Source organism: Hemicordylus capensis, chromosome 4 (assembly GCF_027244095.1).
Source record: "Hemicordylus capensis ecotype Gifberg chromosome 4, rHemCap1.1.pri, whole genome shotgun sequence".
NCBI classification, from domain to species: domain Eukaryota; kingdom Metazoa; phylum Chordata; class Lepidosauria; order Squamata; family Cordylidae; genus Hemicordylus; species Hemicordylus capensis.
In genome coordinates this window covers 15,275,692-15,301,546 of record NC_069660.1, presented here as the reverse complement: position 1 = coordinate 15,301,546, position 25,855 = coordinate 15,275,692, and the positions used below count along the sequence as shown (strand labels likewise).

General features: G+C 44.8%; 1 protein-coding gene and 1 long non-coding RNA gene across 4 annotated transcripts in view; one reads left to right on the top strand and one right to left on the bottom strand.

Annotated features, from left to right (window-relative positions):
* TAF4 (TATA-box binding protein associated factor 4) overlaps nt 1–14,318 on the bottom strand; it is a 123,414-nt gene extending 109,096 nt beyond the window's left edge. For all 3 annotated transcript variants that reach the window (XM_053250887.1, XM_053250888.1, XM_053250889.1), the window contains exons 1-2: nt 13,912–14,318; nt 10,827–11,891 (exon numbers count right to left, since the gene is read on the bottom strand). In XM_053250887.1, coding sequence (XP_053106862.1) covers nt 10,827–11,891; nt 13,912–14,284 — 1,438 coding nt within the window. In that variant the 5' untranslated portion in view covers nt 14,285–14,318. The remainder of the gene's footprint in view (nt 1–10,826; nt 11,892–13,911) is intronic.
* Nucleotides 14,319–14,600: 282 nt separating this feature from the next.
* On the top strand, nt 14,601–19,164 carry LOC128352929 (uncharacterized). Its single transcript, XR_008320709.1, has 2 exons — nt 14,601–15,601; nt 17,336–19,164. It is a non-coding gene; the product is annotated as an uncharacterized LOC128352929 (long non-coding RNA).
* Nucleotides 19,165–25,855: the final 6,691 nt, after the last annotated feature.

Genomic DNA, 25,855 nt, shown 5'->3' with positions numbered 1-25,855 from the left:
AATCTGTATTGGCCTCCCTATGGCTAATTATATTTGAAAACTCACACACAGAAACCCCACTCACATGATCAGGCATACCGTCTAGTTTGGGCCTTAGGCACCCTTTATGCATGCCTCCACTGTAGTTGCTCACATGTGGATCCTCTTATGCATAAGAAGCACTTGGGCAGATTTTTTTACACCCCACCAGGAAAAACTATGTGAGCAGAAGCCTTCGCATGTACTAGGATGGACTTGGAGCAACCATGTAGGCGATAATCACCATACCACTATATTTATGGGTAACGTACAGCAGCAAAGGAATAATACAGAAACCCTATTCACACATTATGTTTAACACTCGTACAAGTATACCGTGTACACAGGTACAGATCTGTACACAGGTACAGTTATTCATACATTATGATGAACACAGGTACGGCACTACACTTCCTATCTGCACCATGCATTTGAGGGGTCTGTACCCAAGTTCAAATTTAAAACAAACACAGCTACAGTCACTTACAAATTACAGTAACACAAAAACATATGAGTGTGCAGACATCTGTACATTCATACAACATATTGTCAGAATAGAGCCATAACTTGGGAAAAATCCATTAATTCAGTTAGAAAGCTACACAAATATTTCCCAGTCACTACTGGTACTCTATAGAACAGCTTGCCAATTTTGCAACATATTTCACACCTCTACACTGTGCTTAAGACAGTGCAGTAAGCACATCAAATAGCTTCCTTAATAATCAAATTAATCTGGACAGTATGGGGAGGAAAAAAGTAAAAGAACCCACCAAACACAAGGAAGAGGCTTCTGCCACCTTAAAGACTGGCACATTTACTGTAGGACAAGCTTTTGTGAACTGCACAGTCCAATTCACCAGACCCACCAAGAAGTCTTACAAAGTAAGCCACTTCAGACAAGTAGTACTCACATTCACATGAGACTCAGCTCAACATTTTCTTTAAACAATATATAACATGACTGAGCTCTTTTAGCCTTAGCTTCATCTGTAGTCTCCTTGCTACGCCACATGCCCACAAACAAATCTCTTTTTACTTCCAAAGTTTTTTGCAAGCCGCTTGGTGATTCAGTTGGAACAGGGATGGGGTGGAAGGAAGAGAAGAGAGAGAGTATGAACAAATCAGAGAAAAGCAGATACTTCACACTGTCAAACTATTTCACAAAAACTTTGAACTGTGTCGCACATGTTCCGGAATGTAACCTTTGTTTAACGCTGTAGAGTATCTTTTCTGCACCAAAATTTTACTTCATGCAATGAATGTGGAGAAGATGGATTCCTACTTGGTTGGTTACTTGGTGTAACCTGACAAATTTTGTAAGTCAAAATTTTCCCCCACACCCTACCACCACCACCCCTGAAGAATTTGGATTCCCAGTCATCCTTTGGCACTGAAAAATACTTGCAATAACCTAGAAGCCACTCCCAAAACCTTAAGGAGTCAACAATTTACTGAGCTGACAAAGTACCTAAGGCTCCAGCATCAAACTTAGAGGAGCCCAAGTGACCTGGCATCCAAAATCATTGTCTTTGATAGTAAAAACAAAATGAACAAGAACATTTAGATACAGATTTTTTTTAAAAAAAAATTGGCATTTAAAAAAATATTATTTGGGAAAAACTAGAGTAACATGATTGTGAATGCATAAGTGGACAAATTAGCTTCTCTGAATATTGTTTATATAGTATCATATCTATATATAGTCCTTCAAAAAATAATGCAAGGGAGAGAAAGGCAGATGCCTTCAACAAATAGCTTACAACTGAAGAGCTGGCAATGAGGGAGAAAACAAAAAGGAAGGGAAGAGTAATAGGAAATAAATACTGTACACGCAAACAAGTACTTTGGTGTTTGTCACCTGGGGATGATCATGGCCTAAAGAGTTACATCAAAGGGTTCATGGAAGAGATGGATTTTGAGAAGATACCTGAAGACAGACACCACCATACAAGTATTCTGGGAAGGAGTTCCAGCATGGGGCAGCAAGGGAGAAAAGGTGGTGCAGCTTAAGGCAACAGGAAACACTGGAGAAACGGATGCCTAATTTAAACATTAACCATGACACCAGGTGTTTCTGTGGTATTTTTTAAAGCATACAACACTCTTACCTATGGAGCATTCCATATGGACATCGCATCACTTAAATCAGGTCTCATCACCTACAGATGCAGTGTTAGGAATCCAGGACCCAGGCAGGGTTCATGCTTGCATGTTCGCACTGCACATGCAGCAGCGGAGGGGCTGGTTTAAACATGAAACCAGCAGCATGGGCCATCGTATGGCTATGCTTTTCCTTATGTGCTCAGCATCACGTTTAAGTTAGGCCTGAAGGTGGCAGAGCTGGAGGAGTGAAATTTATGGGCAAGGCCAGTGTTCCCTCTAACAGGAATTCCCAGTTGTTCTTGACTACAACTCCTATAATCCCCAAGCAAAGGCAATTGTAGCTGGGGGTGCTGGGAGTTATAGTTAACAACATCTGGGGACCCCTGTTAGAGGGAACACTAGGCAAGGATACAATGAGAAATAAGGGCAGAAAGATGAAGTAGCTTAGGGCTTAGTTCTATGAATATATAATTGCATAAGGCACATACTGCAAGCTCCTGAAAAGAAGTGAGGCAATAGACATTTTTCTATCAGAGGGGATAACAACTTTCTGCAAACCTCACTGCCACATGTAAAAACCAAAAAATACTTCAGAATCCAATTCTTCTAGATTTTTCACTAATTGGGATGTATATGAAATGTTTTCTCCATGCAAGTGTGCACAAATATCAGTTCTTAGGTTATCTTGAACTGAAATCCTTAAACATATTGTACTCTCAGAAGAGACTGGAGAGACATGAGCACATTCAATCACAATGGAAGTGAAGAGCAGCTTTTTCTGAAACAGGGTCTTAATGCTGCTTTGTGCAAATTTATGGCTATACCCTGCATGACCGATGTATTACATGCAAGCTCCTGAGATTTATAGTGGCCTGTGCTACCCCAAGTATCTGCAGTTTTGCAACAAATTCAGCTCAGAATCACAGGATATGAAGTGACCTAAAGATCAATTAACTTAAGCCCCTACCAAAAGGTAGGATCACATTAAATCACTTCCGTACAAATAAAAAAGGTCTCAAATGTATTAGCCCACATCATCCAGATCATAGTAAGCCACACTAAGAAAACAGGAGCCAATAAGGCACCCATGACAGAGGCAATTCAAGGAACCTTTTAAAACAGATACCCACCCCAAAAAAGCCACCACAGAGAGAAAAACTTGCAATTCTGACTTGGGGATCACAAGACCAGCTCAAGTGAAGCAAAAGTCATCCATAGGAAGCTGACTTATACCATGTCAGACCACTGTCTATTTAGCTCAGTCTCGTCTACATAGACTGGCAGCGGCTTCTCCAAGGTTGCAAGCAGGAGTATCTCTTAACCCTAACTTGAAGATGCCAGGGAGGGAACTTGGAACCTTCTCTTCCCAGAGCAGCCCCATTCCTTAAGGGAAATATCTTACAGTTCTCACATGCCTACCATTAAAATGCAATCCAGGGAGGACCCTGCTTAGCCAAGGGGACACTTTATGCTTGCTACCACAAGACCAGCTCAAGTGACGCAAAAGTCATCTACCAAGCCTCTCCATTAGCATACTGTCTTAGACCCAAACACAAGCCTGTTCTAGGCAACATTCCACCTTTAGATGTAGAAATCCCTGATGGAAGAGGAAATCGCTCAACATATGAAGTGCAGGACAGGGTGGTGTCTTTCTAAGTTAAGGAGACTTCAAACAAAAATAAAATTATTCTTCAACATATCCAACTATTTCAAACCTATAAAGCTCTTTGCACACACTCTAGGGAAGCTATTCCAGAATTAAAATCTCTGGCAGCCAGAAATCACTTGTGATCTGCATTGTGTGTTTACCGACAGAAGTAATTATTTCTTAGACCTACATGCTCAAATCGCAGCCTTTTTACTCCCTCCACATTTCAATCTCTTTCCAGGGTCACACAAATCAATCCTGGGTGTGCAGTTTGTTTAGAAAACTGACAAGAGTACTTATTTTATTCTGGCTGCTGATTATCTCTTCAGCACTTCTGTATACCCATGCCATTTGGGGCATGGAAGCCTGGCACTTTGCTCTACAATGTACCTAGACTGCCCTGCCCAATTTTTTCCCGGGGGCCCATCTCTCTCCCATCTATCCATATACTTCTCACTCAGGCAGTACCGTACTGCTGAAGCAGGCAAAATAGCTAACAATCCAACTCTCACCCTTATCCTTACCCCAGCCCAGCTTCCAGTGTCTTCCTCAGGAGCAGCAGGTGCTACACTTCATGCAACCTGGAAATAATTCATGCTCTCTTTTTTAAAATGGCCCTTTGCCTATTAATATGCATGAATGTAAAATTCTATTAAAGGTTTTAGACACACTACTGTCATGTCGGAAGGGATGCCTTCGAACACTGAAGACTGCTACAACCGGGGGGGGGGAGAGGGGGTAGTTTTAATAACCTATTGATGAAGCAGTGATTTCTATTAATCTCTGTGTCTTTAAATGCACCATGTCTTTTTAGCTGTCAAAGGACAACTAAAGCCCCTTCGATAATCCCCCCTCCAATAACCACTGATTCTAACACTCTCACAACTCTCAACCCTTCCCAGGAGATCCTTCAACTGGCTATATCAGGGACTGAACCCAGGGCCTGTTTGCTGGTCAGAGACTGAAATAAATGACGTTTGATTGATTGAACCCAGGGCCTGGTGCATGCAAAAAATGTCCTCTACCACTGAACGATGAAAGTGAACGCGTGCATACACACACACACACCCCAAAGAACCACAATCTATAGGACTCCAGTAGAACAGAGTTGGGGATAAATCTGCTTCCCAGAAGCTAGTTTTTTTTAATTAACCAGATCTTGCTTTTAGTAATGACTGTGTTTTACTGCCATTTTTAATTGGTTTAAGCATGTATGTTTTTATGTCTTAATTGCTATAATTTTTGGCTGTAGGTCACCTTGAGCATCTTCATGGAGAGGTGATGATTAAATATAGTAAATAATCAGTCAATGAAACTATGATCTGAGAATATTAATAGATGATTTTTCCCCCATTATTAAAAAAACAACATGCCACTTTGGGTGTAGGACAAGAGTTGTCTTCGAGGAATGTGCAGACCAATCCTGTGCATGTTAACTCAGCAGTAAATCCCACTTTGTACAAAGAAAAGGTGTGAAGAACTACAGCCTTCTTATCTCACAAGTTAGAGAGGATTTGGGGCACCACTTTCCATTTTGTTTTTTAAATAACATGTGCAAACATTCTATAGCAGAACTTGGGTCCTCCGATGTTGTAAGATTTTAACCGGTGAGCGGGAAGAGCAGACTAAGCCTGCTCTCCCTGCTCACGAGCGGGCAGGGAGCCCTGGGCGGCCGGATCAGCCGCCCACACAATGGCCGGCTCCGTGACGGAGCCGCAGGGGGGTGGGGGGAGCGGGGACCACGCAGCCCCCACAAGCCCCAGTATGCCCTGCACAAGCATGCAGGGCATACTGAGGAGACAGCTTTTCGCCTCCCGGCCGTGGGTCTACTCATGCACTGCGGCTACTCACGATCGCAAAAAGCAGGTTTGCAGGAGCGCTCGCTCCGCAAAGCTGCTTTTTGCCAGGGGGTTCTTGAGCGGGTTACCCACTCAAGAACCACCGGGCTCGGCTGCGAGCCCGGTGGTTCTTACAGTCACCAAAAATCAGGCTAGCCTCTGCTAGCCCAGTTTTTGCTGATCGTGAGAAGCGCCCCTACAACTCCCACCATCCCCAGCCACAATAGCCTTGAATGGGAGTTGTAGTCCAGCAACATCTGGAGACCAAAGTTTCAGAACATCTGCACCAGAGAGCAAGCCACATAGACCAGGTCATGATTCTGAACCTAGTTTACAAACTGACCACTGCTTTTAAATCACAAAACTCATGTTAAGAAAAGGCACTGATGAATCTGGGCCTCCATACTATGTTTGTGCTAGGCTTATGTATTGGCCTGCAAGCCATTCCACATGTGGAATTCTGTGTACAGTTCTGGTTGCCACATTTAGCAAGGCTCTTAGGTTTTCATGCTGTTTTTCTATGAATGCACACAACACATAATTACATTCTATAATTCACAGCCACAAAATGTGGTGATGGCCACTAGGCTTAGGATTAGACACATAGATACAAGATGTCATCGGCTAGCAGCAACAATTGCTAAATGAAACCTCCATGTTCAAAAGCAGTGTACTTCTGAAGATCTGACGCTGAGGATTATGAAAAACACCCCTACTTGTGAACTTCCTGTCAATATCTGGTTGGCTGCTGTTGGAAACAAAAAGCTGAAGTAAATGAAACAGATCAGCCCATCACCCTTGGGCTGATCCAGCAGTACTTTTCTTGCATCTCTCAAACCCCCTTTGCTAAGAGAGAGAGAGAGAGAGAGAGAGAGAGAAAGAAAGAAAGAAAGAAAGAAAGAAAGAAAGAAAGAAAGAAAGAAAGAAAGGGTGATTCTTTAACCTGTGTCGCAAAATTATGAGATTCAAAATATCAGAGTAAATGCTCTTAATACAAGTGTTTTTATTTTTTGAGAGAGTTTCCCATGAAGCCTTGTTGAGAACTTTGCTGCCACACCTGCTGAAATCTACTCTAACAGTACTTTTCCATAGCTGATTTTTCTCTCTGAACATGCCACACTAGAAAGGCAACATTACTGCAATATCAATAAGCAACGTGGGGCAGAGTTGATTTCAGTAGGGTGGCAGCAAAATTCTCAGAAAGGCTTCATAGTACACTCTCAGATATAATCAAGATTATATTGCAAAAAATAAACATAGACGTATTAAGAGCATTTACTATAATACTCATAATAATGATCACAACACAGCTCAGAGTTACCCTCTTTCTTTCCTTTCTTAGCAAAAAGAGTTTTGCCTTTCAAGCATCCAAGAAGAGTACTATTGGATCAGCCCAAGAGTGCATCTACTTAAGCATTAGGGATGTTCACGAAATGTGATTCGAGTAGCAAATCACAGCACATCCTTAACAGGGAGGAGAGCAGGTCTATACCTGCTCCTCCGTTGCTCACTGCCACAGAAAGTTCGGAGGTGCTCCCCTCAACTATCATTGTGTGCCAGCGGGGCGTCTCCCAGCTGCCCTCGCACAACCCCGGCACTCACATGGCCTCCAAGCACAATGATATCTGGGGGGAGCACCACCCAACTTCCTGTGGCAGTGAGCAGTGGAGGAGCAGGTATGGACCTGCTATCCTCCCTGTTAAAGGTGCAGGGAATGTGCTGCGATCCACTACTCGAATTGTGTTTCATGCACATCCCTATTAAGCATTTTGTTTAACAAAACAGCCAGCCAGATACTAACATGAAATTTACAAGCATGGGATAACGTCTACCCTGTTTTTCATCATCCTAAGCATCAGATCCTCAGAAATACACTGCTTCTGAACACTGAGGTTTCATTTAGCTATTGTTGCTACTAATCCTTTTAAAACACATTTGTAAAGCTAGTGGCTATCACCACATCTTGCAGATGTGAAATATATAACTTTATGCATTGTGCATATGTAGAAAAACATAACAACATTAGAAGAGTCTTGCTAAATGTGGCAACCAGAACTGTAATGAAATGGCATATAGGCCCAATACATAAACCTAGCATATATCAAACCCAGGTGGGTTTTATTTTTGGTTTACTTTGGGACAGAAATATATGTTCTACATGTATACTGAACACAGAGTGAGTATGGGGTTGAGAACAACCCCCTCTGCAAATGACACCCCTGGAATCTTATCCCCAATAAGGAGCTCTGCTCCTTTTAGTTATTTATGTATTTGTCTCTTTGTTTCTCAAATTTGTAGAATGTCCCAAACTTCCATCTCTGGCAGGTTAGTCACTATATTTCATACAAACAATTTATACTGTGAAAGGAGATGAAGGCAGAACTTTTAGAGAGGCAAAGCAAATATCTTCTCCCCATCCCCCACCCCAAATTCTAATTAAAAATACAATGAATAATAGCAATTACATGGTACAGAAAGCTTTCTGGTACATTTCAAGACTGACCTGAACGGAGAGCATTTTGAAAATTACTATGCAGTACCTTTCTGCCCAATGCAAATACACAAAGTTTTCTAGCTAGCTAGGACTTAAAGTAAATCTGACAGACAGCCTTCAACAAACCAAGCAAGCTCCTCAGCTGTACTTTTCTACTGTATTAGAAAAGTACAATATAGCAATATAATAAGGCTGCTGGTCTCTCGTGTGATAAACACATCAATCTAACCATTTTGCCTAGTACATTTCAACCAAGATACTACTCAAAGATTCACTGAAACGAAGCACATGGCACATACGCACCCCATTGATTTCATTAGGCAGTAATAATAAAAATTTAATTAGATGTGCTTTGTGCAGGAATAATGCCACCTTGCAATAAGGCTTTGGAAGAGGAAAAAACCTAATGATAAGTGTCAGTCACTGCCGCTATCATCATATGCAAGTAGGATCCAGGTAGGATTGGCAAGTATACGGGTCTGAAGCTGGCAGTTGGGATTTGTGCCATGTTTCCACACCACAAAAGATCCTCAGCCAGGGGCACATCATTCAGAAGGACTGGCATCATCTGGAAACTCTAGATCTAAGAAGGTTGTCCAAGTACTACTCTGTAGGAGCTGGAAGCCAGACACATAAGAACATAATCCAGTCCTGCTGGATCAGGCCCAAGGCCTATCTAGTCCAGCATCCCGTTCCACACAGTGGACCACCAGATGCCTCTGGGAAGCTCTTAGACAGGAACTGAGGGCATGCCTTCTCTCCTGCTGTTGCTCCCTTGCAACTGGTATTTAGAGGCATCTTACTTCTTAGGCTGGAGGTGGCCTATAGCCCTCAGACTAGTAGCCATTGATATACTTGTCCCCCATGAATTTATCTAAGCCCTTCTTAAAGCCATCCAGGCTGGTGGCTGTCACCACATCTTGTGGCAGATAATTCCATAGTTCAATTATGCATTGTGTGAAAAAGTACTTCCTTGTCAGTCCTAAATTTCTTGGCAATCAGTTTCATGGGATGACCCCTGGTTCTAGTGTTATGCAAGAAGTGGGGGGGACCTCTCTCTATCCACGCTCTCCACACCGTGCATAATTTTATAGAGCTCTAACATGTTGCCCTCAATCTTTTTTCTAAACTAAAAAGCCCCAGGTGTTGTAGCCTTACCTCATAAGGAAGGTGCTCCAGGTCCCTGATCATCTTGGTTGCCCTCTTCTACACCTTCTCCAGTTCTATAATGTCCTTTTTGAGATATGGTGACCAAAACTGTTCACAGTACTCCAAATGTGACCATACCATAGATTTGTATAAGGGCATTATGATTAGAATTTTTATTTTCAATCCCCTTCCTAATGATCCCTAGCATGGAATTGGCCTTTTTCACAGCTGCCACACACTGACACTTTCAACTAGCTGTCCACCACGACCCCAAGACCCCTCTCCTGGTCAGTCACTGACAGCTCAGACCCCATCAGAGTCTATGCATTGAAACATGTCCTGTTGACTATTTTTAAAAACTTCTCAGTTAAATGTCACGCAACTGAAGGCATCCAAGCCTAAGGTTTGCTACCATAGGATAGGGAAATCAGAATAAAGTTCATCTAGCCCTATTATGTCTTAGAGTACAGAAGCTCCTGACCACGTTGTATCTCAACACCAAAACATGGACTTAGTTACTAAATGTGCTGCAATGCTACACACATTCCAGGGTGAAGTGAGGACAGAATAAAACTGTAATGCAACTCCAGACATGCTGATTCTAAGCCACCATGGGCAAAGGCATCCCATTTGTATTGCACTTTATATTCTTCATATCCTTTTACTTCTAGAAGTAGCATCTTCCTACTTGTCCTCTGTTGCAGCCAACCACTATTGCCACAGAAACAGTGTAAAGCAAATACAATTTGAGAGTAAATCTGCTTTCTTTTACTGTTGATTAGATTTGCTCCCAAGCTGTACTTGCTTTAGGCTGCTTCTGTGACAACTGCAGCAGGCTAAGACAGAGAACAAGTGGGAAGAATGCCACTTCTTGAAGTATAAGATACGTAGGACAGGACAGGTCATCTCTACTTAACACATTTACTAGAGCACTGTGTTGTACTGTAGGTTTGCTGCTTCGTTCTTGTTTAACACTCAAGTAAAAAACATAGCTACTAGTGATCCTCCCCCCCACAAATGAGTTTAGATCCCTTAAAATTCCACTCTTCAGGGATATTCCATATCACTATGGAAAAGCAGCTGTATGGCTTACAGCTCTGCAGCCCTTAGGCACTGCAATGGAATCCAGAGAATCTCATAGTTCAATTTTCTAACCAAGTTAGGTTTCTAGCCCTCATGGTTGCAGCGATAAGTTTACAGAAAAAACTGATAAGGGACTAAGTACATATCAGGAAATTAATAACTAAAGAGCCTTCTCATTTTTTGTCATAAGCAACCACTGTTTTTCACCTTTGAGGATGGCTATTTCAGAATAAGAATTATATGGAATAAATGCAAAGTGGAGTAAATGCAATTGGCTACTGTACAGATACCTGCATAATACCAATTACAACCATCAGAACATCAAAACAGGGTACTTGTAACTCAATCTCCAATGAAGTCCTCACCACACAAATCATCCAACCTGGATTACAGCCGAATCAAGAGCACTTGCTTTCTTTTTTACGACAGATACCAATACCACAAAAACAAAGCCCAAGCTTAAAAAGAGCTTCCTCCAGCCTTTCCTTACCTGGTGGCAACTGAAAGTTCTGAATATTTGTTGGATTCTGAGGAGGCTGAGGCAGACGAGGTGCTAAAACAGTGGGAGTCAAAGTTGCTCTGATTCCACCTGTAGTTGCTGGAGTCCTTGGCAAGCTTTGAGCCACTGTACTGGCAGAACCCTTAGCCAGGCCTGTGGGGGTACCTGGAGGCACAGGAGGTACCCCACCAGGATTAGGGGCCACGTTGGGTAGGCCAGCTTGCATAGTTTGCCCAATGATCATATTACCCCCTGTAGTACTAGGCTGGCCACCAGCAGCCAGAGTCTGCTGTTGGGTTACTGCCTGCACGATTGTTTTAGGAGACTCCGATTTGATGACCTGTGTGGTGGGTGCAGTTGGCACACCAGAACCAGGCTGGCTGTTCACAAGAGAGGACTGGAGGGAAACTCCAGACCCCACGGTGGCTGCAGCAACAGCTGTGGCAGGAAAACTCCCCACACTGATGGTCGAATTGATCACAGTATTGCTCCCATTCTGAGTGGCTGCAGCCACTGAAGGTCCTGCCGTGTGAATGGGGGGCCTCACCAATGCTACAGTTGGCCCCCCAGTCCCAATGCTTGGGGGCTGTTGTGAGATCACCGTTGGTGAAGGTGAAGAGTCAGAGGATACCCCAGTGCCAAGGAAAGACGCCTGGATGACAGTATTCGAAGCAGACGGCAAAACAGCATTGACTTTCCCCACGTTTCCAGGTCCATTGTTAACAAGAGGGGTGATGGCAGGGTTGACAGCAGGGTTAGCTGTTACAGGTGTGGCTGAGAAAGACGTGCTTCCCGAATGGTGAGAATTCATCACCACGTTACTCCCATTCAAAGTCTGCACCGCTGTGGTCCCAATTTTACCATTCCTCGTAGACAAAGCTGTTGCCATGGTGCTGATGACCACTGATTTGCCCTGGCTGAGGGTCCCTGGGGCAACAGCAGTTTCAGATCCACCTTGGACTGCTGCAGCAGTGCTGGTTGTGGTAGTCCCATCTAGAGTGGAACCCTGGGACCTGGCGTTGTGATTAATAACACTCCCTTGCACACCACCAGCTCCTGCAAACAACAAGGAGAAGTTTAATGACAAGAACATAAAAATATAAGAGAGAAGGCAAAGCAGGGGGTCTGTGGCCTACTCAGCCACGAAGAAAACATCTTTCCCTTGTGCTTAAGTGCCTCCATTCTCTATGTTAAAACAAAACATGAAAAAGATGAAAATATTCACTTTAACTGACAAGATTAAGGACTTCATCCCACTGTCCCCCTACTGACAACTGACAACAGAGCTACACTACACTTAACAACCAATCAAAACCTCCTGCAAAAATTTGTTAAAGTGACAGCATGAAATAAGGAGAGATGAATCTTTTCCCTCTGTGAACACTATAGCAGTTGGCTGGATCACATCCTATTGCAGTCTGTCTCCTATACTTGGGTGGGAGAACCAAATAGAGGGTTCCCATGGCCCCTAGCCCCATCCATTTGCTCCCCCTATCTACTGTAGAAAAGCCTTGTGGATACACATTTCCTGGCTAATGGAACAACATGAAAGAGTGGGCTGAACAAGAGCTGTCAGACTGATGATACAAGCAAAGAGGTTGTAAGGCAGTGTTAGAAGATTTCAACCTCCCTCCTAAACACATAGAGACACTCACACACTAAACCCTGCTGTTTTGATTGCTGCTCCTACAATTAAAGGAAAACATGCTAACAAAGGTACATTTTTGCACCCACAAAACTCACTGTCCTTAGTAAGGTCTGGCCTTATGACTTATACTACCCCAAACTCTCCAGGGCCTGCATTTAGAAAAGAGGCAGCAGGAGTAGTAGAAAGTAGGAGGACTTGGCTTGTGTGAAAAGCCAAACAGATCATGTCACACAAATCACAGCCAGGGGAGGGTTCTTTCTCCAAGATCCCCCTTTACTAACCTGGTGTCATGACAGACAACAACCAGCAACAAGAAAGCCAGGGAGAAAAATGCACAGGGAGGAGAGAGAGAACCAGTCATATCAGGAGGAAAAGAGAAGTACTATTTTCTTTCCCTTAAAATGCCCCTTATCTGTGCAATGAAAGACAGGACCAAATGTTTCACGACATCCCTCACAGTCTGCGTCTTGCTATAAGGGGGAAAACATTTGCAGATGGACTGTCATCTCTCCCAACCCCACACACAAGCAGGGCTGTGCTCTCCCTCCCAGCATACCAGAATCTGGAATTCTGTTTAAGGATAAAGAAGAGAAGCGAAAGGTTTGGGTAGAACCCCAACAACAAGGGATGGAAACAGACAGACAAGTATCGGCAAAGAGAGACGTTTAAAGTGGGGTTCCTGCCCCTCAAATCCCTCCATCACTTCCTCTTCTCAGGGAAAACTGGTGTCACGATTACTAACATAACCCCCCACTTCCCGCTCCTTTCACTTCAGCAACAGAGCCTGGGAAGGATGTAGAAACCGGACAGCTACCAAAAAAAAAAAAAAAAAAGCATTATGTATGGCATGGCGGGGGTGAAATCTCCCCTGTAAACAACACAATTGTCTATTGCTAGGACAGAGGTGAGAGGGAAAGACAAGTCAAATGATAAGGATCTCCCCTCCTGATTCTCAAGAGCACCCCAAACACTTCAGACACCAGGAGACTGGGGATGACATAATTAAAAGCAAACACTGAGGAGGTAAAGGGGGGGAAGGAAATCATAAGGAGGAAAGCTGGACACTCCCCCCCCCTCCCCATACACACAACGATTGCAACCAAACCCCAAACCCATTTCCACTCTGGATGTAGTGCAGGAAGGAGGAAAGATAGTCCCAGCCAAAAATAGTGTGTTGCGGGGGGGGGGTTGGCATTCTAGGAAGGCCTCTCTCTTCTACGCCTCCCCCCACTCCAATTCCTACCCAAACAACCAGGAGGAAAGGAAGAGGGGAGGTTAGGAAGAGAAAAAGAAGGCAGGGGGAGGGAGGGAGGGAGAGAAAGATCAAGGGAGGCGAGCAGTCACGGCTTGAGGAAGGGGGGAGGCAAGAGGGAAAGGGGAGGCCCCTGTTCCGAGGCACCCCCCGTCCCCCTTGACTCGCCAGGTTACCTGGCTTGGTGATCTCGGGGCCACTGAGTCCCATCTTGGCGGTGCCGGTGGTGGTGGTGCCGCCGCCGCCGCCGCTGCTGCTGCTGCCGGTGGTGCCGCTGCCGGGGCTTTCTGTTTGGACATTAGCACTGCCTCCTACTACTACTCCTCCAGGGCTAGGGCTTGGGCTGCTGCTGCTGCTGCTGCTGCTCACAACATGGTTCCCCAGCAGCCCCCCAGCGGCCCTGAGGGGCTCCTGCGCCTTGTGGTGCTGGTGATGGTGGCCTGAGGCCGCCAGCTGGGACTCCAGGGAGCCCACCAGGTCGCTCACCACCTTCTCATCCACCTCACTGTTCAGGAAAACCTCATCCAGCAGATCCGAGCCCGCCGCCATCTTTTTTTTTTTGGAGGGTTCCTGTGATCGGCTGGCTCCCTCCCTCCCTCCCTCCCTCCGGTCCCCCCTCCCCTCCGCGCTTCACTCCTCCCTCTGCCCTCCTCCACCTCCACCTCCTCGGCTCCTCTTCCCCCCTCCCTTTCCCTCACTCACTCATTTTACACATTCACTGAGCTCCCCTCCCGCCTCTGCCTTCCCCACCGAGCATGCGCACACGCCGCGCAACCCCGGCAGGAGGGGAGCCGAGGCATCACATCACCGGCCGGAGAGGGATTCCGCCGGCTGCTGATTGGTCGCCGCTGGTATAAAAGCCGGGGCAAATGGCTGCGAGCGCTTAGAGAGGGAACGGGCGGCGACGGGCCTGGCCGCGGCCCTGAGAAGGGAGCCAGTTCCCCTCTCTTTCTCCGAGCTACAGCAACGCGTGCTGGGCGGGCGGCGTGGGACCTGTCAGGGGGTGCGGGGCGGCGGCAACAGCACCCTTGACGGCGGCCGCCGCTGAGGCGGCGGCAATGGCAACGACAGTCGCCGCCGCTCTTTGTCTGGCGGAGCCCAAAATGGCTGCATGTTCGGCGGCGGCGGCGGCTGTTGCTCTGCGCGCCTGGGTCTTCCTCGCCGGAGCGAGTCTGAAGGACGCCCCGCACCTGTGCCAGCTGTTGTAACCGATACGCTCGCGGGAGGGGTGCGGGCGGGGAAGTGGCGGCGGCGGCGGCAGCAGGAGGAGAAGAAGCGTCAGGGCAGTCGCCCAAGCTCCGCCACTCAGATGCTGCTGCTCGCGGAGGACTCGGCCGGGCCACGGGGGCTCGGAGGAAGCGGCGCCGGCCGTCCAGCCTCGCTCTCTGGCCCTCCCTCCTCCCCGCCGCCTGTCTGCGGCGGCGGCGGCTGCTCGGGCGACAGCCCTTCTGAAGAGGCGCCCGCTCTCTAGCTCTCCCTCTCCACATTGCCTGCGGAGGATCGTGCCGGGCGAGGAGAGGAGGTCACCCGCCGGTCTCGCCCTTGGAGAGAAGGGCCTGGGTGGGCTTATGCCTCGACTGGCAGAGACCCAGCCCGCCCGCCCGCCGCCTCTTTCTCTCTCCCCACCGCCTGGTCCCACCAAGAGCCTGGACTCCGTTTATTAAGCCTCACAATCCCGAAACCCCGCTTTCCTCGGCGCCCCCCACGGTCCACTTGTCATCTGCCAGAAAAGATTCTCCCCATATCTCTCCCCCGGGAGGGAAGACGAAGGCCGCTTCTCTCTTCTCCCCAGCCCCCACAAAAAAGTCCTGAACCGGGATCTAGAGCAACATATTCGTGACTAAGCACCAATGAAATCAATGAGCGGTGATTTAAGTTCCATTAGTTTCAGTAGGATTTAGTCATAACTAATGTAGGCTGGATCCTACCCTTGGATTCTTAAACAACCTTTGCTTAGCATGCCATAACCCTCGCTTTCTCTTAATGGGCAAGGATCTGTATATGTTAAGCCATCTTTTATTAGGACGGAGAGACGCATATGTACACACATACTGGCCTGCGAGCCACTGATAATCCTCATCGCAACCATGCGCTCTTACTTTCTCTTTCATGTTCAGAATTTGCCTGGAAATGGTATTCACTTTGTGTATAAATGTGCCCTTTCCGTAGCATATTGGAACAGAAAGGGCAGCTGATGATATACTTTGTTTTTATAAATCCCTTTCCAGTGTTCAAAGCACTTGCATACATGAACTTGTAATTCTTACAGGAGCCCTGTAAGATAGGCTAGTTTTGTTACTGACCTGTATTGCAGGTGAGAGACCAAGACTGAGTGAGAGTTGCTTATTTAATGCCACCTATTGTGAAATCTACATGAGTTTACTCAGAAGTTCCATTGGGTTCAGTGGGACTTACTCCTTAGTAAGTAAGGCTGAAGTCCTAGTGAGGCTAATCAGATGTATAGAATGTGCTTTGAAGAGGAGAAAGGGAATCCGTGTGTTCTCACCCTAAATAATAATAATAATAATATCTGTTCATATCAGGGACGTGAGGCAAATTTGTCTCCACTTCTAATCACAAATCCCAATGTGAGATCTATCCAGAAGTTTTTAACATCTTTTTTTTGTTCTGGTATCTTAATCTAACCTTTTTCTTCTCCCTTGCGAAACTTGCCTTTACAAATGAAGTGTTATAATTTGGCATTTGCTACCTTATGCACTCTGACATCTTTCCTTTCTTGTACCAGCTTCACTTAAAACACTATTGTTCAGAATATTTGTCTAGCAAACAACTCCTGCCTCCCTAAAACCTCATATAGGGATTTGGGGAGGGAGGTAATTCTTTGTACTACAAAACACCTTGATGACTTAACACTTTGTTATCTGTTCTGATCTCCATACCCTCTTCCTTCCCCCCAGCTTGGCAGAGATACCATATAAAAATGTAACATCAATTACAAACTGATCTTGCAGAATCCCCTTTGTGTCCACCCCACACCCCACTAAATTTACTCTGGAAATATTTACTTCCAGCTTGTGCTAGTCCCTGTCTCCCTTGCAGAGATACCTTATGTCACAGTTGCCCTTTATTAATTATTTATGTGTTTAGCCCACCTCATCCTGAGGGCTCAGGATGGGTGGCAATACTTTATTCTATAATTCATACTTCTAATGAGACTTAAAATGGTAAAAATTAGGAGTGGGGGGTTGAAAGAGAGTCTGTTTAACCCTAACGATTAAAACTGAAGCAACAGAAAGGGGTTTTTAAACTTACAAAATAACCAGGTTCTTTAAAAGCCTAGCTTTAAAGCAGAGGGATAGAGGAGTAGGGGAGGATTATTACATTTTTCTCTCCGCCTTTTTTCATCTAGATAATTTTAGGAAGTAGTTACAAGAGGAAGCTTTCTTGCTGCCATCAGTAAGTGTCATGGCACAGCAGGGATTTCAAGTGCCTGTCTGGGCAACTAGAGGGGGGTCTGTGCTCCTTACAGCAGGTAACTCATTTTAGTTCCCAATTAAGGGTTGACTTAGGAGGTAAGGAAAATGGAAAGTGTTAAGGGAAGCAACTAACCCATTGTCTTTTTCTTTTCTTTTTTTGCAGGCATTCTGGAATCTGAATTTAGAAAATTTGATTCTGCAAAGTGTGACAGCCCCACACTGTAAATACAAAGATGGGGACTGGGAATAGGAGGAATGTTTATATATTGAAGCCCTTGGAGAAAAAAGATAGAATTAAAAAATAATAATCAGGAAAATGGCTATATACTGCCCTGCTCATGAAAGTTCAGCAGCAAAAGGCGGGGAACGAGGATGCCTTGTCATAAAGAACATTAACCCTTTGTGCCCCAGAAGAAGCTGTCAACCTTTAAGTGTTCCAGAAACAAAGAGATCTTAACAAATCTGCTTCACGCTTTGAAGCCCTCTGCAGATGGTGGGAAGGAGGAAGTATAGTGTTGTTGATTTTGAACCCCACTATAAGAGGTGGTATCCATAGGATATATAAGCTTACCTAAGGTACCAAAACAAACAAAATATGTTCTGGATATAATAAACACAAAGAATACAGTTAGCATAGGCAGGAAGACAGTTTTATCTATTGTTACTGACACTGAATTGTCATGTAGTTATCTATTACATTTTAACTTTAGATAATGGTCACACTATCTCTTCCATACCATAGCCCTTTGATCCCAACTTTACCATTTCTCTGTGCATTTGTGTGTGTGTGTGTATAAATACACACACACAAAAATACACACACACGAGTTTCTAAGGATGATACATGTACTGTAGTCCATGAAAGCTTACACTGAAATAAATGTTAGGTATTATAACATGCTTTGTTATGTTTTGCTGCAACAGACTAACATGACTATCTGAAAATAGATTCTGGTCATTCTGTTTTCCCTGACTAGGATATCAGATTCCTAATCATGTGTACTCTTTTCATGTCCATCATACTCCTGTCACTCATGGTAAATAGACTTCTTTTTCTTCTGACCACTTTGCATATCCTCCCCCTTTCAATTTGGATAATGAGGCATTTTTTGCTTAGCAATTGGCTTTGCTGCCCTCACAACAGGTAGGTAGAGCTCCACTACCATAGAATAACATAAAAGGAAGAATGCTTAACTGTGGCAGAAATGTGATAAGAGTTAGTATGCTGCTTACCAAAGTCCAGGTTGACAGGAAATGATAGTTATAAGGTATCAGTTGTTCGCGCCTATTATGTCACCGTACTTACCCTTCCTTATTTATGCTTCCTTTTACCTTTGTCCTATCTGCCTCTCTTGCAACAAAAATTACTAGTGAGCAAAAATACTTCTATGCAAAAACCATACAATTTCTAACATCTGTAAAGTTGATACTGCATGAAAATCTTAAACAAGTCCTCAAGACAGAAAAATGACCTATGTATATGATGCAAACGACTTCACAAACAGCCCGGGCCTAGCCTTGTTTATGCAGAAGTCCTATTCTGTGGGATTTGTTTGTCCTGTGTATGCTTAGGATTTCTGCCCCAGGAGTGCAATCCACTTTCACGGGACTGTCCAGAGGTAGGCAGAAGGTACATGATGGCTCCATTACGGATAGACTACTTAGTGCCTTTTAGTTGTTGAGATTCCTACAAAGAATGTTGGATTAGGTGGACCTTGGTCTGATGCAGCAAGGCACTTTCTGAGTATGAATTCATGCATTGCAAGCACATTGGCAGAGGATAGGGATCCCATGTGTTTTGTTTTTTAAGCTATGGAAGTTATCTCCAGTGACTGTTGCTGGTGTCTGTCTTATTTTTCTTTTTAGATTGTGAGCCCTTTTGGGACAGGGATCCATCTTATTTATGTATTATTTCTCTGTGTAAACCACCCTGAGCCATTTTTGGAAAGGCGGTATAGAAGTCAAATAAATAAATAAAATCTACAGCTCATAGTTTAAGGGTGGATATATAGGTGGATATAGTAAACATGTTTGCAGACATATGCTTCATATAGCTATATTTGTTAGGAGATTATCTATGTTACACGTGTACTCAGTGGCAAAGCTGGTTTTGCTGCAGCATAATTGGTGAACAAAAACTGAATAAGAACAGCCCTGCTGGATCAGGCCCAAGGCCCATCTAGCCCAGCATCCTGTTTCCCACAGTGGCTCATGAGATGCCAAGTTATTGTGGCTGGGTATGATGAGAATTGTAGTTCAACAACAGCTGGAGAGCAAAGGTCGCCTACCCTAATGTAGTGTTTCCCTTGCTGCCAGCATGATATAAGGGGGGGCTGAGAGCTCACAGTATGAAAAATTAAAAGGCAACGTGTGCCATTAAGTCGATTTTGACTCCTGGCACCCACAGAGCCCTGTGGTTTCCTTTTGGTAGAATACAGGAGGAGTTGACCATTGCCTCCTCTCGCGCAGTATGAGATGATGCCTTTCAGCATCTTCCTGTATCGCTGCTGCCCGATACAGGTGTTTCCCATAGTCTAGAGCTGGTAGAATTCTGGATTGTAGCATTTCACACTGCAGGTAGAGGTCTTTTTGTTTGTTTTCAATGCTTGTCAAAAAGCAGTATATAAATATTTGTAGAAGTAGTAAAAAGCTCCGGTATGTGGCAACCAGTAACTCAAAAAGAGAAAATATGTGTAACCTCTATCAGTTGCAGGTCCAGGTATGACAAGGGAGACAGGGACACTAAACCTAAAGGTCTGGGGGATGGGGCCAGGCTGCAAACCCTTTATCAAAACTGAGGCTAAGTTGGCAATTGTGCTCAAGAAAATTTACCCAAACCTATTTCTCTGTGTGTCCAGACCTTGTAAGATCCTGTCAGCCTATTAGAAGCCGGGTAAGAACAGAAGAACAAGTAACATTTTGAACAATGAGCAGCTGGTGCTGGCTGTCAGGGAGGGAGTGATAGCATTATACAGGGAATTCTAGGAGTTTTCATTTGAGAGACAAAGACAAGTGTACCGCTTAACCTTGGTGACATGCTTTCTCAAGATCTACATCTGAGTTCCAAATTTTCTGCACAGTCAGGAGGAGCCAACAGTTTGTAACATCTTACTGAGCAGGAGGGAGTGGCACACTATAATAATCAGAGGCATTCCCACCTGGGACGGTGGGAATTGTCTCAGGGCTGCTGATAGGATTCCCAGGCCCCAGAACATATGTGAGTCGATTAATTTGGCCTCTAGTCTCCAAAGTGCATATAAGAACTGGTGCTTCATCCCTGGCCAGAGAGCAGTGTCTACAGGGTATTTGTCACTTGGGTATAACTAATTTGGATGCATGCTATTCTACCATGTCTGGCTATAAATACAAATCAGGCAACTGGAAACATAAGGAACTTAAAGATAAGGAACTAAGAGAAGCTAAAGGGAATACTCCAATTTTTCAAAACAGTCAAGAATTTACAGGCATGGTATTAGCGGGAATGGGGACCAGATTATAGATATGTACCCAGGATATGTTGCTTGGGCGCAGCTCTTATATGCTAGTTTACTATAAAGCATGCTATAGCATTTTTTACATGGGGGGACATTAAAAAATGTACTTCCCTGCCTGAAGTCTGAAGTGATATAAAATTCTAACATTTCATTCCATGTAGGAACATAGGAAGCTGACATACACTGCCTCAGAGCATAGGTCCATCTAGCTCAGTATTGTCTACAGACTGGCAGCAGCTTCTGCAAGGTTGCAGGCAGGAATCTTACTCAGCCCTATCTTAGAGATGCCAGGGAAGGATCCTGGAACCTAGACACTCTTCCCAGAGCAGCTCCATCCCCTAAGGGGAATATCTTACAGTGCACACACTGCTAGTCTCCCATTCATATGCAACCTGCTTAGCTAAGGGGACAAGTCATGCTTGCTACCACAAGACCAGCTCTCCTCTTCTGATCTAATATGTAGATCAGCTCTAAATAATTGCTAACAAATTGAAAATAGGAGGGTGAAATAGACCCCATTTATTGTTTTTCAGCCTATTGATTTTCCAGTTCTGTACCAGTTCACCAGGTTTTGAGCTCATATAGCAAGATTTTTCTAAAAAAATAACTAACATTGGCTTTTATGCATCTTATTTTCAGAGCCAAAGTTGTATCTTCAGGAAAATAGGAACAATCTGGAGAAAATTGCTAAATGAACAACTATTTTTACTGGTTTTAAAAATGTTAGAACTTTAAAGCTCCAGTTTACATGCTGGTTAGAAGCCTGAACAGTTCAATTTATGTATTTATCAATAAATGTATATCCCACATTTTGCAATATCCCCAAGGCAAGTAACATAAAACCACAACCAAAATTTTACAAAACACATATAAAACCAGGATAGAGGGCAATAAAATACCCACTGTAATATTTGAAACATAATCTACAGAGACTTCCTTCAATCAGCAATACAAAGCCTGACAGAATAGGTAAGTTTTTAAGATCTTCAAGGCTGGCAGGTAGCGAGCATCACAAATCTCCAGTGGTGGGAAGTTCCTGAGCCTGAAGGCCACAACTAAAAAGGCCCTGTTCCATGTGCCTCCAATAATGACAGTATGTGGAGCAGAGCCTCTCCTGAAGGGCCTCAGTAGACTATCAAATTCATCTGGCTTCAGCACTCCAGAGTTAAGCATGTGTTAATCGTATCAAAATCATTTAAGCATTCTAAACGCTGCAGTTGGATTGTGGCCATTATTTTTTTGCTGCATCTCTCACTAGAGCGGTTGTATGAGCAGTGTAATATGCCCTACAGAAGCTTGCAGATCTCAGGCAACTTTTGCTCTTTGTTAGATCCGTTTTGCTACTTCAGAAATTACAGAAATTGCTGCACCCATGCATGAACAAAGTGACTGAAAATAACATATAAATAGTATGCAAATCTTAGGAAGCCTCTCTTGTTCAAGTTCTTTTGCTCTTTAAGTCCTCATACTGACTGAGGTCCTCTGGGAACAGTGTTTTTCAAGATTTGTGAAGACCAACATAGGGCATTTACCGCTGTGGAATTCCATTACCAGAGAGGTCTGCCAGAATACAAGTCATTCTGCTTTACAAGGCATGTCAACAATGCTTTCTGTTTAGGCAAACCTGGTTGAGTTAGGTGATTTTAAAATCACCCTGGAACCTGCAAATTGGACTTCCATTGGTTTTTATTAGAGAGGCATTGTATTTTAAAGCTAGATGTTATGGCTTCAGCCAGTGCCTTTGGATTTTAATTGTTAACCACAATTATCTTCCAAAAATGCAGGGTTTAAGTATGGTAAGTAAAGGATAATCCACCAGCCATTTAAGCTTTTGCCACTGATACCACTGACTACCACTGAAGTAATTCCAGGTTATGGGGAGCTCAACTTATGGAAGAGAACTAGTGCAGTAGCAGAGGGTATGCTTTGCGGGCTCAAGGCCTCTCAGGTTCAATTCCTGGTGTCTCCAGTTAAATCAGCGCCCCATCTGTTGTTGGACTACAACACACATCATCCCCCGCTACAGTGGCCAATAATCATGGGTGATGGGAGTTCTAGTCCAACAACCGCTAGAGGGTCAAAGTTGTGCAGTCCAGAGTTACGTGGATCTCGGGGTGGCAGACCTGAAAAAGATCTCCAGCCGAAACCCAGGAGAGCTGCTGCTAGTCAAGGACAATGTGACTGGGCTAGATGACGAACCGATGGTCTGACATAAGGTAGTATCAGGGTATGGTTTGAGGGTACGTGATATAGCCACCTTGCAGTCTAAGTCTGGTCAGTGCTTGGATAGATGACCACTTGGGAACCACCATGGCAGAAATGTGAGACAGGAGAAAAAATGTTAATATTTCTACATGTTTATCTTGGACTATAGATGCATTCACAACAAAATGAAAAATTGCTTTTTGGGGACATGTTTATTAATGCTTTTTGTCTGATCCCTATATATAATTCTCTAAGACGTCCCGGTGGCTAATCCCATGTGTGGCAGGCTCTTGCGAGAGTTCGCAAGCAAGCTGCTGGGAGGGGGAGAGGAAAGCAGTGGCGGCGGGTGAGAAAGCAGGGGGGAGAGCGGCGGGCGACTGCAAAAAAAGGTGGCGGGTGGGGGGGTAGAGGAAGCAGCAGACAGTGGCAGCGGCTGGCCAGGTGGAGGGGGAAAATGGCAGGCAAGCAGCCTGACCACGGCCATCTTCGTGAGGAGACTAGACAAGCAGGTGGTGGAGAGGGTGACACAGCCTCCCTCTCTCGGCCCGCCTGCCAGACAAATTACTGGTCATGCTGCACTGGGGTCAAATGATGCCTATCTGTAGAGAGGCAAGGAGATAGCTGAGAGGGTGGCATAGCCTCCTTCTCCATGCCCGCCTGCCAGCCAAATGGCAGGTTAAATGGGCTGTAGTGCGACCCCCAGACCTGTAGCTGCCGCATGAGTGGGTGGTGGGGATGAACCAACCGAGCAATGGAGGAGGAACAGGCAAGTTTCAAGCGGGTGGAGGGGAGGAACGGGCAGGCGGCTGCTGAGTGCACTAGCGCACAGATGTTCTGTGCAGGATCAGCTAGTTATTTGGGGTTTTTTTCTATGTAAACCACTTTGAGAACTTTGGTTGAAAAGTGGTATATAAATGCTTGTAGTAAAGGGGAGTTTATGCATGTCTTTTCATCACTGAACCCTGGCATGCGTGACATAGCCATCACACACCAAATGCCACTGACAGAGCTGACATCTCCCTTAACACAGTATGATTCCATGGAAGCTGCTCACACATTTCAGATGTGCCAACTATCTCTGTTTTCTCATCCTTGTCCCTGGCAAATTGTTGCTTCTATACCAGGGATGGCCAGCTTGAGGTCTTCCAGCTGGGGATTATGGAAATGTAGTCCGACAGCCAGAGAGTCTGAAGTTGACCAACCCAATGCTGTTTTCCTGCTTTGGAGAATGCTGCAGTAAAAAAATTAATGCACATTGCCAGAGTTGATGTTCTTCAAGTTCAGGTTCAGGTTCCTCCTTCAGGGTATTTAGAAGTTCTGCTTCCGAGAAAGGTAAAGGTAAAGTGTGCCGTCAAGTCAGTGTTGACTCCTGGCAAGGACTGGATGGATACTACCAGCGTGCATACTGTGCATGTAAGTGCACCTGCATGAACAGTAACACACCATGTAGTACTCAGCCTATAGTTGCAGACACTGCAACACTTCTTAAGAGCGCCTTCTTTGTCATGAACCCTGTTGACTTTTCAGATCATCTGGAGAGGTCCAGTTACGGTTGCCGCCAGCTTATATGGTGGCAACTTGGGACCAGGCCTTCTCTGTGGCTGCCGCAGGGCTTTGGAACATGCTCCTTGCTGAAATAAGAGTATGTCCTTCTCTGTTTGTTTTTAGAAGGACCCTGAATACATACCTGTTTTCCCAGGCTTTTAACTGAAATCTAATTTTTAAATTTGTGGGGCTTGCAGCCAAATCTAAGGGCAACCATTCCACTGCCAACGAAGGGGCTTGTCCCCATGTATAACATAAACTGGCAGCTCACATTGTGGTGCATGAGCATAGCAAAAGTGCAATCTTCAGGCCGGGAGATGCAGTTGCAACCAGGGAGGCTTCTGGGAATGGGCAGAATAAGCTCAGCTGGTAACAACCCTTCCCGCCACATTTTCCCCACCAGCACTGCCTTTTAAAACAGTCCAGTGGGGCAGCAGTGTAAAGAAGTCTACTGCAGAAATCAAGTCTGGAGGTTACCAGCATTTGTACTACTATTCTGAGGTTGTTTATCTCAAGAAACAGGCAGAGCTGGCATATCAGCTGAAGCTGACAGAAAGCACCTCTGGCCACTGCTTCAACTTGAGACACCAGGGAGAGGTATGGATCCAAAAGCAGCCCCAGACTGCATACCTGTTCCTTCTGGGGAAGTGTGACCCCCACTGTGTTCTACCCAGATCTGGCAGCTATCTGTGCTCCCAATTTTTGGTTATGTGGAAGCAAGGTAGGAGGAAAACCTGGATAGCTCCCCACCACACACACTTTGAACCGGCAGGTGCTGGTCATAGCCCATTTAGATGATCCGGAGAGGCTCATCTGCAGTTGCCACTGGCTCATCTGGTGGCTTTTTAATCTGTACACCACCTAGATATGTATATATCAGGTGGTATAGAAATATGGGAGATTAGATAGATAGATAGATAGATAGATAGATAGATAGATAGATAGATAGATAGATAAGATAGTAGGCATGTATTTTGAACAGTTGAGAACCTGCCATAGGACAATTACGCTTCTGTTAGGATTTCTACAACCAAAAGAGTAAAGACCCTCCTGGTTTGTAAATCAGTGGAAGGCAAGCTGTTGCAAAAGAAATGAATACAGCATGGGACAGTACAACCTTCAGCACTGTGTAGAGATTCAGGCAAATACAGTATCCATGATATGTGAACTAAGGTGTTACAAAGCGGAGATTACTCCAAGGAGTAGCAAGTGCTCCCCAAAATTATTTCCCACCCCCTTTTGCATCCCCATCCAGACTTAACAGCAAACTGTCAGAGGACAGAGTCATAATAGATTATCTATCTATCTATCTATCTATCTATCTATCTATCTATCTATCTATAGATTTAATATACCACCCAATCCACAGACTCAGGGCGGTGTACAAACAAGAACAGCATCTGAGATTTAAAGGGGGGGGGGATAAATACCGCCCCCCC